Source organism: Gorilla gorilla, chromosome 4 (genome assembly GCF_029281585.2).
Source record: "Gorilla gorilla gorilla isolate KB3781 chromosome 4, NHGRI_mGorGor1-v2.1_pri, whole genome shotgun sequence".
NCBI classification, from domain to species: domain Eukaryota; kingdom Metazoa; phylum Chordata; class Mammalia; order Primates; family Hominidae; genus Gorilla; species Gorilla gorilla.
The window spans coordinates 85,719,690-85,734,500 of record NC_073228.2 but is presented as its reverse complement, the minus strand read 5'-3'; the positions used below and the strand labels follow the sequence as shown (position 1 = coordinate 85,734,500).

Sequence of the window (14,811 nt, the reverse complement as noted above, 5' to 3'; positions counted from 1 at the left end):
TTTGTTTCTTAGGTACTAAAGAAAACTTAGAAGCTTCTAACTATATTACCCCGTTAATATGAAAAAGAAGACGTTACAAGGAGGTAACTCACTTAAAGGAATGGGGTTTATTGAAAGGACACAGCCACAGATGTACCCTGGCCTTGACCGTTCTGAAGTCTGTTCTCTCCATACCAGGCCTGTCATGGTGCCCCTGCTTCATTCACTCTCTGCCTCTCACTTTCAAATTCCCCAAGCTTGGTGGACCAGCTTTATTGTTCAGCCTTTTACTTAGGTGTGGATTTCTTTCCTATGCTAACCACTGGTTTGGCTCTAGGCTCAGGGTTTAGAAGCCACATGGAATTACCTGAGTCTGTGTTTTTTTTTCAGGCAGTGGGGCAGAACTGCCACTGGCAGGCAGTTTTGAGGTTCCACAGCCTATCCAAGAAGATTTTACAAATATCCTTTTCCAAGATACAATTTGCCATCATGGGCACTGAATCATGCTGGTAGAGAGTTGAGAGTCACTAGTGGAGGGAACAAGGTGTGGGGTATGTGTTTGAAGAATGTGTGATAAGAATCACCAGCAGGACTGTTTGAAACTACAGGAATATTCCAATTTCCTGTATCCCTTATGATGTACTTTGGGTGATAAGCCACACTTCCACAGGGAGATCCTGCTATTGAAAGGAGCCTGCTATATAGCTTATTGTGTTAGGGTAGGAAAAACAGTTGAGAAGCACTGATGTAGGAAGTGTCATTCAATTTGAATATGTTTGGAGATGTTTCTAAATTACATTCATCCTCACTGTCAATAACTTACTTTCTATGAGTAACTTTAACAGGTCTACTCTCTCAAGGTGTTTAGTAGCTAAAGAATCACTCTCATTTTAAGTATTTGGCAATTTTGGAATGGGGAAAGAATTAAATGGACAGAGCAACTGAATTTGTACAAGCTTTCTCTTTTCATGACAGATGCATGATGTTTTCATGAAAATAAGGAAAATACTCATGTTTGTAAATGCCATCAATCTTTAACAGTCGAAAATCTGCTTGGCAAGAGAAGTGGTACAACTATAACCACAGAATTGTGGTTATTGTTACATTGTATTGTTTACTGTAAACCTGGTTCAATATTGGTAAATATAGTGTAGCAGAAACTGAACTGTTGTGAGCTATCTGGGCATTGGTCCAAGATATCATTAAAAATACTGCCTCAGACTAATTTGGGTTTATGAATAATATTTTGTTAACAGCTCAACTGAAATTGAGCCACATGGTGTAGCTTCAAAATTCTGAATCCACAAGATAATGAGAGTAGTTTGTGTATACAACACATTGAATATTCTATATTTGAATGAAAAATTTATACATAATTTTGTTAACCTTTAAACTGTAAGCTCCCATATGCTTAATATGATCTGATATCTTTAAAGTTTACATAATGCTGTAGTTTGCTGTGAATTTGAATGCCTTATAAACTAAAGTATTATTGGCTTAACAATCAAATCTAAAGAATAAGGAGAAGTTGCTGAGCAAATATTAAAATGGATATTCAACGCAAGTTTTGGCATATGTTTCTACAAACAGCTAGAGTTTATATTAACATTCGCCAAAAAGATTGAAGGACATAAAGTATTGGGAAAGTTCACTAACTTAATTCATTTCTTTTACTAATGAAAGGTTATTATGTCTTCAAATGGGATTTAGAGATTATTAATAAGATATAGCAATGGGAATGAGCTTATGATAAGTGAGATGATTCAAGAAAAAATCTCTATATATTTCTTGCCAAGAAAAAATACATTTGTCTTTTTCTTCATGTGCTACTTTTAATTACTTTAAGTTCTTTCTGAACATACATGTATTATTAATAATTCCTATTGAAATAGTATGGGAAGGGTTTATTTTTGGTCACTGTTAGTGTGTAAGATATTTCAGCAATGGAAAGATGTGCATTATTTAAAGAATGAATTTTAATATTCCTCTTCTCAATAAATGTTTTGTTTGTTTTCCAGGTTAGCACTCTACGTATATGAATATCTGCTCCATGTAGGAGCTCAGAAATCAGCCCAAACATTTTTATCAGAGGTATGTTTTATATATTTTCTGTATTGCATTTTGATCTTATATAAATGAATGGAAAACCTACTATAATAATTATTTGAGAAAAGTTTGTTATGTATTATATAGTGAATTCCTAGTTATCCGTATACATAGTATAGTTTTTATAGATTATGTATAAGCATTTTTATCCCCATGCCACTTCTGTGCCACTCAATCTTCTAGTCACGTTTCCAGCCATTTTCTCTTTTTAGAAATGGAAAGTAATATTAGCATGGCAACAATAATCAAGAAAGCAAATTTTAAAAATTTGCTCTAAAAAATTTGTGAGAGTTATAAACCCTCAACCGTATCTCTCACTCGAACAATATCATAATTTTGGAAAATGTGGATTTTGTTTATTTTGTATGGATGATCGCTGATTGATTGTAGTTAGAAAACATTTTGATAACCGTATTTCAAGTTCTTCTCTTTCTCTTCTCCACCTTCACTTTCTTTCTTTTTTTTTTTAATTTCAACTTTTATTTTAGATAAGGAGGTACATGTGCAGGTTTGTTACATGGGCATATTATGTGATGCTGAGATTTAGGGTATAGATACTGTCACCAGGTAGTAAGCATAGCAGCCAATAGATTGTTTTTCCATTCATGCTCCCCTCCCTCCCTCTCACCTCTAGTAGTCTGTAGTGTCTAGTGTTCCCATGTTTATGTCCATGTGTGCTCAATGTTTAGCTCCCACTTATAAGTGAGAATGTGCAGTATTTGGTTTTCTGTTCTTGTGTTAATTTGTTTATTATTATGGCCTCCAGCTTAATCCATCTTGCTATAAAAGACATGATTTCATTCTTTTTTAGGCTGCGTAGTATTCCATGGTGTATATGTACCCCATCTTCATCTAATCCACCACTGATAGGCACCTAGGTTGGCTGGAATTTGACCTTTCTTACAGTGGTGCTTGTTTGTCTCCTATGTATATGAGGATGATGAGGATTTTATTGAGCTCTGTTATGTGCCAGGCATACAATGTGCCAAGGTGTTTTACATATATTATCTCTAATTCTTATAAGAAATTTGCATAGCAGGTTATATTCTTTCCGTTTTACTGATGAGGACAACAAGGCTCAGAGTGTTTATATAACTGGCTCATGGTCACAGAGCTTAGTGAGTTATGGAACTAGAATTCAAACTTAGGTCTATGTTAATCCCAATGCTTTTGGTTTTTCCTCTATATCTGTGCTGTCCAATATGGTAAATACTAGCCATATATAGATTTTTGAGCACTGGAAATATGATGCAATTAAGAAGTGCTATATGTGTGAAGTACAGTATTTTAAAGACAGTGTGAAAAAAAGAATATAAAATATTAATAATTTTAAAATTTTGGTCTTACATTGAAGTGATAATATTTTGCCTATATTAGGTAAAATAAAATATATTACTAAAATTAATTTTACCTTTTCTTTTTAAATGTGGCTATTAAAAGTTTTTGTGGCTATTAAAAGTTTTAAATTAGATAACACATTATATGCCTGTATCAAAATATCTTATGTACCCCATAAATATATATACTACTATGTACCCATAAAAATTAAAAATTAAAAAATTTTAAATTATACATGTGGCTCTTATTTGTGGCCCATGTTTCTATTTCTGTTGGACAGTGCTGCTTGAAATCATATTATCTCTGGTGATCTCACCAGTTTGGTCACCAGTTTGGTCCCCAGCACATCAAGAGCACAACAGACAACTCATTGCCAATAGTTCCCTGCCTGAGGTATAGCCTTCTTGAGATTTAGCTGCAGCTCAAAGTAAACAAACGCACACAACCCTCACTCTTATTTCTAATTAACTAGTATATGTGAACTGGTAGGGCTTATTTGCAGATAAGGAATTTTAGAGGTTTGGCCAGAACATGTAAGAACTCAGTTGTTTTACTATAGAGGGAATATATGCAGTATAATAAAAATTTGATTTCAAAAGTTTATTCAAATCAAAACAAAAATTTGGTGTATCTGTTTCATGAAATCATTAATTAGAAGACTTAGAGCAATGACCTTTCTAAGTCGCATTCACTGATATTATAGAAGAAGTGATTGAGATTGCAAAAAGGATGTCTTTTTGTATTCTTAACCACTGTCAACTTACAGTGTCTTAAAAGAATCTATAGTGGACTCTGGAAATTTAAAATTTTTGTTTTAATGCAGTAGAAACTTAAAAGATTTAATGATCTCCTTCCTTGTATCAAGGACCATTTTGAATTGGCTCAATTCACTTAATCCTGGAGGGTTCCCAAAACTATATTTTCTTACCAACATTGTAAGATATTAGATACAGTGTTTATTAAACCTCATCAAAAAAGAAAAATGTTGCTAACTTATTCAAGGAAGTTCAAGTATTTGGATTCAAATGCATTATGTGGATTAAGCAAATAACTAGATACTAGACTCCTAGGCTTTGAGCTCAGTGGAAAATGTATATACAGAATTTCTAGGACTGTTTGGTGGAAATGAAATCAGAATTTCAGAAGAGATTCACACATATTGACAAGTATTTGTCATTATTTCATTTTCTCTGGCTGCATTTTGAATACAAAAACTGAGGATTTCTCTTAATTATTAGTCTACCTCACTTTCACACGAGACGTCAAACTGAAAACGAACTATTATCACCAAGAAGACACATTATTTCTAGATTTTGGAGATGAGTGTATGTGATTTTCAGAACTATTCTTCACTATCTAGGCTGCCAAACTCTGAATAGTGCTGTAAAAATGCATTATCAATACCTAAATAACCAATGTAGGGGAATGGCTAAATTAATTGAGCTGTAAGTTTTTAATAATGTAAAATAATAAGTTAGATTTATTTGGACTTATGTAGATAGACTTCCAAAACATTGTCTAGTAAGAGAAGAAAGCCAAAGTATGCCATGTATCTGGAAACCCTAGTACATAAAGTAATACTATATATTTTTGTGGGTACATATTTATGAATATAAAGTATAGTAAAAGTTCTGAAAGAACTTACATGCCAGACTAGTTGTTTTGGGAGTGGGGACATTAAAGGGTTCAAAGGGATTTTATCCTTAGTCACAGAATTCTTTTAAACAAGGAATACATATATTATTTGTACAGTTATTTAAAAACAAAACTAAAGAAGAGAAAATACATTCTCGTAAATTATCTGAACTTAAAAGATGGAAGCCTGGAGATAGATTTGTGATAAGCCATTGCTGAGTACATCCTAGAGTTCTTGATAATTTCAATTGGTTAAATTACAATAGTTCGCTATTTCCTCCCTCACATTTTACGTTCTACAGTATCTAGCTGCTTGGGTTTTCCTGTATACCATGGGGCTTCTGTCATCTGGGCTTTACTCAGTGGCATATTCCCTCTGCCTAAAACTCTCCTCCCCTCTCCACCTTAGAAGTAGCTTTTCCTAGAACGGTTTTCCCAGGGTTTCACCTAAGGTGATAGTACAATCTACAGGGACCTGCACATGAAGACCTTTGCATACGTGCCAGGAAGTTGGACTTTATCTTTGGCAAAAGGGAGCCTTCGAAGGTTTTAAAGTAAAAAAAAAAAAAAAAAAAATGACATCATCAGGTTTGTACTCTGGTGTCTTGGTGCCCTTTTGCCCTAACCATGGATGGTAAAAAAAAAAAAAAAAAAAAAAGGAGAATGTAATATTTTAGAGAATGTAATAATTTATGTTGAGGGTTGCTTTCTCTCTGAGTTTCTCTTCGATCAGGCAGAAAATTTAAGGCCGCTTATTGTAGAATGACTTCTTAACTGGTCTGAGTAGTAAAAAAACAATCTTACCTAAATCCTCTCTAGTCTACCCACAGGTTTTTACCTAAATCAAAATAGTTCCATAGGAACGTAAAATAGGGAGACCTACTTATTTGAGTTGGTTATTATAATAAAATGGAAATGATTGAAATGGCACCAATTGTTATCAATTATTATAACATTATCCAATGTTCTCACCCTGGTTCAAGGAGAAGTAGATTACTTCTTCCAAATTTGACATTCTTCCTCTGGATAGATGAGGCTAAGAATGACCGTGATGTTAATGAGCTCTTCTGAATCAGGTTTTACTGTGCTGGGTCACTTCTTTAATTAGTATGGGCTTGTTCTTTTGGGTGAAGTTGCGAGAAGGCCAACTGGAACTCCAGACATTATCTGAACAAGCAAGATGTGTATCTCAGCTGCCCAATCTTGATTTTCTAAAAATGCGCTTGTCCTGGGCTATCAGAAATTGGACTGCTCTTGATGGCTTTTGTTATCAGTCAGAAGAGTGGGGCACATTATTATTAACCCAGTCATTTTTTCTTAATTAAAAGAAAAAATGGACTAACAATAGAAATAAAAACATTTCTCTAACTAGGTTGTGCCAACTAGCTCAGTGTTACCTCTGATTCATGATAGATTTTAAGCCACTACCTGAATCCCAAATGTAGTTTATGTGACTTTTCATTTTTTTTTTACCCCCAAGGGGAAAAAATGGAATATTATTTAGAAATATTCTCAATACAAAGCCCTTCCTCTGCTCTATCTTTGTTATTCTTCAACATTTAATAATTACAAACGGAATGCTAAGGAATCTTCTTTCCAATTCTACATTAACTTTTGTTACTTTAGATTCATTAGAAGCTATCCTTTTTCTGGTCATATCATTTCGTTACACAAAGATAATGGCTGCTCTTCCTTGAAGTTTTGCATGGTATTCATGTCTCAGAATGAGGCTCAATACCCTTAACAAATGAAATTAAGAATTAGAGTTTTATAAAGATTCTAGATTTTTTCCCTTTCTTAAAATTTTTGCATTATTACTAGCCCTTCTTTGTCATAAGTTAGCCAACAAGTTAGCCTGAAATAGAAGTTTAAAAACAGCTAAGGGATTCCTTCTTCAGATTTTATTAGGATTGCTAAATTATTGAGCATCATAGACTCCAAAACTCTGTTCTGTTTGCCTTTTACCTATATGAAGAGAGAAAATATTAATTAGTATTTCCTAACCAGTCTCTCGAACTTTAATTTTGAGGCAATATAGTATAGGAGGTAAAAGCAATTGCTTTGGGCCAGACATCCTGGGTTTAAATTATGTTCTACATCTTATTTACTTTCTCAGTTTCCTAGTTATAAGATGATGATAATTGTAACAATACTTTAGTTATGCTGTGGTTTAAATGAGTTAGTATATGCACATTGCTTACAATAGTGCCTGGCATATAGTAAGTGTTCAAAAGTGTCATTTTAAAAAATCTTGACCAACTTTTTTTCTATCTTGTATAGTTTCTTATTTAAAAAAAAATAGAGGCATAAATATATGCCTGATGTGTACATGTGCGTTCCAAGTGTCTGTCACTTGGATGGCCCATAATCCTACTGTTTGGTGTTACCCTTTCTATAAAAATGGGTCCAGCTCTAATCCCTAATATTGTAGATTGTTGCAAGTCTTCTCCAGTATCTGTGAGCCTTTATTGGGTGCTTAGGGTTCTTGTACTGTAGGTTCTTGCTCTTGTTGAGTGATTATAGCCCCACTCTAGTTCTCCCTCTTATGGTCTATCCCTTTTTTATGCCTGAAGTTTTCTGTTTTTCTCATGATTTCAGAGGTCCACTGAACTCATTGCTCTTTTGTATGAAAGATTCTCACTTAAGGTTGAGGGATAGCCAAAAAGATTAGGCATTGTACAGTATAGGCACCAACATTAACTTGAATACTAGACATAAGTTACCTTAAATTCTGTGGTCTCCTTTCTACAGGGAATTTTTCACTAGCTGTTTTCCTCAGCATGCCTTTGCCTTCTATCTTGTTGACTTCTCATAACCTCTCTCATTTTTCCTTTCTGAATCCTTCCAGACCCCGGAGCTTCTTCCTAAGAGACCATGAGCAACTTCCTAAATTCTTGTTACATAGAAAGTCAAGTATTTGTTTTCCTCTCTGCATTCTTCCTTTTGCACCATCCTAGTGGCCTCTGTCTTTCTGTGTCAAAAAAATAAAAACAAAAATAGAAAGGATCCATTAAGGAGTTTTCCCAATAAGAGGTAGTCCTCTTTAGGGAGACTTCTTTCATTCTTCTAAAAGAAAGCAGCACTATTCAATAAAACTTTCTGTGATTATAGAAATGGTCTCTAATCTTTGCTGATAAATAAGGTAGCCACTAATTATGTGTGACTATTATGAGCTTTAAATATGGCTAGTGCAACTGAGGAACATTCAGTTAACTTAATTTTAAACTGAAATAGCCACACGTGACTACCGAGTATCATGTTGAACAGCACAGTTTTAGATGATCTGCTTCAAAGTATAGTCAGCTTTTTCTTCCTGTTAAACATCTATTGCCTTTAATTTTTTGAATTAAAATGTAAAAATTTGGGCCAGGCACGGTGGCTCACGCATGTAATCCCAGCACTTTGGGAGGCTGAGGCGGGCAGATTGCATGAGGTCAGGAGTTTGAGACCAGCCTGGCCAACGTGGTGAAATCCCGTCTCTACTAAAAATACGAAAATTAGCCAAGTATGGTGGTGGGCTCCTGTAATCCCAGCTACTTGGGAGGCTGAGGCAGGAGAATCGCTTGAGCTCGGGCAGTGGAGGTTGCAGTGAGCCCAGATCGCGCCACTGTACTCCAGCCTGGGTGACAGAGCAAGACTCCATCTCAAAAAAAAAAAAAAAAAAAAAAGAAAGGAAAAATGTTTACTTCAATTTCAACTTTTTTTACATTTGGTTTAGTATATAGATATACTCATGCTTCTATACATGAGAGATTTTAGAAAATTGGTGGGAACAGTAGGTTATGTCTAAATTAGAAGTCTCAGGAATTTAGAAAGAAACTTACACATAGGTATACAGGTTATTTTCTTAACACAGGAATTGGTTTTATTGTTTTATGGTATTAAAAGTTATTCTTTGGATATTGGTTTAAATTAAAAATTATGAAAGGATTTATGGGTACTATGAAAAGTTTGGAACCCATCACCTTCAAACCTGCTGCTGCATTGTTGGAGATGCTGTGGAAGTGGGTCTGGATCTGCTGAAGAGGTCCCACACTGACAAGACTAGAACCCCCAAAAAGGTACTGCCGGCATCCAGAATCGTGCTATCCCGGCTTCACTTTTGGAGCCAGAGGCAGGAAGCTTCTCTTTTTCCTGTTTTTTGATCTCCTGCTAGTGTCTCCTGATGGCAGAACTTAACAGGAAGCCAAATGGCAAGGAGGCTAGGAAATGTGATTTTCAGAATCCCAGCCCCAAGTATAGAATGGAGTATAGAAGGGTGGGTGTAGGGCTGAGAGATAATAGGTAAATGACCAGTATACCTTGCCAGAAGCAAATAAGAATGAAAAATTAAGCAAATGTGTGTGTGTGTACCTGTATATATTTATGTATGTACATCTATGTCATTTTTTCTTTTTTGTACAAATGTTAGCTTATACACCATTCTGTGCTTTAATTTTTGTTTCACTTGTTAGATTTTGGAAATTGTGTTATATTGGTTCATGAAATGTCATAATTCTCTTTTTATGGTTGTAGCATATTTCATTCTATGAAATGTGCCATGATATAGTTCACTAGCCCTGTACTGATGGACATTTAGGTGTTTCCAGTCTCTTTCAATTAAAGCAATGCTTCAATGAAAATTGTTACATATATGTAAAATTTTCCACATGTGACCATCAGATAGTATGTATTTTATAATTAAACCACAAGACATGTCTTTTTCCTATTGATATACCTTTTGTTCATGATTCAATGTTTGGTTTTACATTTATGAAGAAATGCTGAAAATGTTAGATCATATGATAAAAACAGCATATTCATAGACAAGGCCATGAAGTGCAGAATATGGCATTAGGAATGGGCCTTGAGATTTACATGAAAGTTAAAGGAGAATACAGCCCCTGGCTGGTCAAATGACAGAAGGAAGTGAGGTAGATAATTAAGCAGCAAAAAGCCTTAGGACTGGGCAAATACACATTGATGCTGGGATAATGGAAGAAGAAGAAACAGAATAAAGAGAAAATGTTATTGGCAAAGATGCTACCCAGAAACCTAAATAGGCCTGAAGCCTATGAAACTCAATACAACAGAAAATACCTCTTCAGAAACAGCAGAAAATTTGTTTTTAACATGACTGCTGACATTTAGGAATATTTTCTGGCCATTCCTCAACACCACCCATCATTAATTCATATTTGCTAAAAAACAAAATTAAACTACGTAGAATGTAATTTAAAATGAAAGTCCTCCTTTTCCCTATTCCAGATAATAGTTGTAGGCTTGATGTGATTTTTAAAAATGCACACCTACAAGCACACATATGTATGTATACATACTTTTTTTTCCCCAAGCAGAAAGGTTTTATGCTATACATAATATTCTCCAACCTTCCAAATTTCCATCTTGAAAAACCAGTAGAGCATGATTCTCTTTCCAGGTAGCTGTATTTCATTCTTTTTAATGATAGCACACTGTTCTGTAGTATGTAAGTATCAAGATTTATTTTACAGTCACCACTAGTGAATGTTTCTCAGGCTGTTTCTAATTTTCATTTTTTTCTAACAATGCTACAGTGAATGTGGTTTAGTTTTCTACAGGTCAGGATTCTATTTTGGCTCTTCTTGAGCACCATTTTATGCTTTCTTTAAACAAGTAGTATCTAGAATAGTGATCCATTTGGACTTAGCAATATTCACTGTGTAAACACAGACCATCTCTTCTGTGGACATACCTAAAACATAGCTTTAAGTGTGGTTCATTCAATAACTATAAAAGGGTGGATTTTATGTTAACTTCAGTATGGTGGACCGAAGTTTTACCTGCTTCTGGCACAGACTTGTAATTTAAGGAGAGAAGGATGAATACTATGTAGTAAAAAATATTGTGAGCATAAAATGATGATATATGTGATGCTTTTTTAGTTTCTCTGAGGAATAATAAGATGTAAAACTGTTTAAAATACAAATGTATTACCTCAGGCTTCTTCTCATAAAAGATCATATCAAATGTAAGCCATATAGGTAGTTTTCTTTAGTCCTTTATCTCCCGAGATAGCTGGAGATGGACTGTGGAAGTTGTGGAAGTGCATGAGGGGAGGCTGCTGAGTAAGGATGAGGGGCAGTGGGTCTCATAGACTGTGAGTCTAATCCTACCTCCTGCATACCCTGGCATTGAAACCTAGTCATGCCATTTTCACCCCTCCATAAGCTATGTCACATTGTTCTTTTAACTGAGTATAGTAAAATCTATTTATTTCACAGTCATATTATGTAAAGTCAAGATGAACTGAGATGAAACATAAGGACAGTACTTTGAAAAATTTGCTGGTCATATGATTAGGATGGTTCTAGTGATTAGGAATATTAGTGTGTCTGAGTACGTCGGTGAGGGTTTATTTATTCTTATGTTCTTTCAAGAAGATACCAACTAGTGAAAAAGTGGTAAGAGAAAAGTTTGAGAGAAGGATGAGACATAGGTTTTTGACTAAATTATAATTTTAGCAGGACATCAGAGTTTTTGAGAGAAGGATGAGACGTAGGTTTTTGACTAAATTATAATTTTAGCAGGACATCAGAGTTTTTGAGAGAAGGATGAGACGTAGGTTTTTGACTAAATTATAATTTTAGCAGGACATCAGAGTTTTTGAGAGAAGGATGAGACATAGGTTTTTGACTAAATTATAATTTTAGCAGGACATCAGAGTTTTGTTTCTCATAAATCTCATTAAATATTGTTTCTTATTTTTTATGAACCAAGATAATATAAAATGTCGATGAACTGAAATTATCAGATAAAAGATGGCATACATATACAAATTATTTGTATTACCACTTAGGATAATTAAAATTAGGATCTGGCCTATATTTATATGATGTGTTCTGGTTTATTGTTCATATGTAGTTTTTCTAACTTCAAGTTCCTTAATCCCTGGAATTTTTCCTTTTAGCACCTCAAAATGGCTATTACATTATTATTATTATCATTACTATTATTTTTGAGACAGAGTCTCACTCTGTCGCCCAGGCTGGAGTGCCGCATGGTGCTATCTCGGCTCACTGCAATCTCCGCCTCCTGGGTTCAAGTGATTCTTCTGCCTCCGCCTCCTGAGTAGCTGTGACTACAGGCGCACACCACCATGCCTGGCTAATTTTTGTATTTTTAGTAGAGATGGGGTTTCACCATTTTGGCTCAAACTCCTGACCTCAGGTGATCCACCTTGCCTTTGCCTCCCAGAGTGCTGGGATTACAGGCGTGAGCCACTGCGCCTGGCCCCATTTCTAATCTTCAAAAAATTTCTCTTATTTTTTGAGAACAAATTACTTGTTTTACTTCAAGGTTCCCATTTATCTATACTTTATGTACTTAAGAACTCTGAAAATGCAACCAATTTCAGTGATTTTAATGACACTTAACTTTTTTCATCTTTTTATTAAAGAGGATTTTTGGTTGTTTCTACATTTAGGACCACTTTCTGAGTTCCTGTTTTAAAACTTTTAAAAAGTCCTTTTGGGATAAGAATTCCTAACTTCTTACATAGTAGATGACGGAAAGAATTCCTTGAATTTTTTTGAAATCTGTAATTACAGTTGTTCACTTCTTAGTAGTATTAAGGGCCTCTGGGCATATTTTACTAATTGGGGTATTGTTACATAATTTTTATTATTTAAGCTAAAAAAACTAAGGCATATACTTACGCATAGAGGTTTTTTTTTTTTGAGATCTTTCTGGATCTCCGTATTTAAAGTTGTAATTCCACTTTACTGTTTTCCTGCTCTTTCTATCCCCCTTCTCTGCTTAGTTTTCCTTCACTGCATTTGTCACCTTCTCATATAAACATAATTTACTTTTTTGTTTGTTTCTTTGTTTGGGTCTATCTTCCTTACTGAGGTGTAATTTCCCTAAAGGAAGGGATTTATTTCTGTCTTTTGTGTTTACTGCTATCCAGTGCTTAGAAAAGGCACTGTATGAATACTTATTCAGACATCCATGCAAAAGTATTTAGTCAGAACTTTTACTTTTTTAGACATATTGACCTTGTTTTAAATTTTTATTATAGTAAACTCTAACTTAGCTGAAATGTAAACAATTAGAAAGTTAATATCAGCATCTTTTAAAAACTCTTATTTTATGAGAGACTTATGTCTTCTTCTGCCCACACCCTCAAATCACCAATTTATTTAAAAACTCAACCCTTATGGTATAATTTGAAGTCAAAATATTAAGCCTAATCTCTTGCAAGTTTCTGGGTGAGTGGTGATAATTGATGTTCATATTTACAGTAATAATGGTGGTTTTTTGTGCCTTAAGATCCTGAAATACCTTCTGATTCAATAAAAGAAACACAAAGAAAGAAAAGAAAAACCTCAAAAATGGAGTTACCTTTAGAATGATATTTTAATGGTGATCTGAATTTGGTATACATGATAACTCAGTGTAACGGCACTAATTCTGAAATGATTTTAAATAGAAGCTTAATTTTCTGTTTAAATGATTCATTTTTACTTTTTCCATTTATGCTAGGAGCATAGACAATTGTTGCTTAGTTCCAACTCTGATTGTTCCTTTTTCCTAGTTACATGTATGGTTTCCAGCAAGATGAAAACTATTCTGATTAGTAAGTCAAAATTGTTTGGCTCAACCCTAAATACTTTGAATATTTTTATATAGAATATCACTGGAATTTTGTGGGTGCTGGTGACAATGATGATGTAATAAAGTTTTTACAGGGATACCCTCCTAGGTAAAAGAAAAAAAAATAATAGCACCTAACAGTTACCAGGCACTTACTGCATGTCAGTTACTCCTTTTTTTTTTCCCTCTGAGACGGAGTCTTGCTCTGTCAGGCTGGAGTGCAGTGGTGCGATCTTAGCTCACTGCAACCTCTGCCTCCTGGGTTCAAGCGATTCTCCTGTGTCAGCCTCCAGAGTAGCTGGGCCACTGAGCCCGGCCTGTCAATTACTCTTTTTATTTTTTATTTTTTTTATTTTTTTATTTTTTAAATCAGGTTATTTATTTTTTGCTGTTGAGTTGACTGAGTTCCTTATGTACTTTGGATCCTTTTTTTTAAATTTATTATTATTATACTTTAAGTTTTAGGGTACATGTGCACATTGTGCAGGTTAGTTACATATGTATACATGTGCCATGCTGGTGCGCTGCACCCACTAACTCGTCATCTAGCATTAGATATATCTCCCAATGCTATCCCTCCCCCCTCCCCCCACGCCACAACAGTCCCCAGAGTGTGATTTTCCCCTTCCTGTGTCCATGTGTTCTCATTGTTCAATTCCCACCTATAAGTGAGAACATGCGGTGTTTGGTTTTTTGTTCTTGCAAAAGTTTGCTGAGAATGATGATTTCCAATTTCATCTACGTCCCTACAAAGGACGTGAACTCATCATTTTTTATGGCTGCATAGTATTCCATGGTGTATATGTGCCACATTTTCTTAATCCAGTCTATCATTGTTGGACATTTGGGTTGGTTCCAAGTCTTTGCTATTGTGAATAATGCCGCAATAAACATACGTGTGCATGTGTCTTTATAGCAGCATGATTTATAGTCCTTTGGGTATATACCCAGTAATGGGATGGCTGGGTCTCAATTACTCTTTTAAGTGATTTTCATGTACTAACCAGTTTTTTCCTCACAACAACCTTGTGATATAGGTGACTATTATTAACCACATTTTATAGATGAGGAAACTGAGTCACAGAAGATTTAAGTAACTTTTGCAACTTCACACAGCTAGTATGTAGGAAAGTTAAAGTT

At 34.7% G+C, this 14,811-nt stretch overlaps 1 protein-coding gene across 14 annotated transcripts in view; it reads left to right on the top strand.

Annotated features, from left to right (window-relative positions):
• SSBP2 (single stranded DNA binding protein 2) overlaps window positions 1-14,811 on the top strand; it is a 326,082-nt gene that overhangs the window by 100,857 nt on the left and 210,414 nt on the right. For all 14 annotated transcript variants that reach the window (XM_063706649.1, XM_063706652.1, XM_063706650.1 and 11 more), the window contains exon 2: window positions 1,998-2,070. In XM_063706649.1, the coding sequence (XP_063562719.1) occupies window positions 1,998-2,070 (73 nt within the window). The remainder of the gene's footprint in view (window positions 1-1,997; window positions 2,071-14,811) is intronic.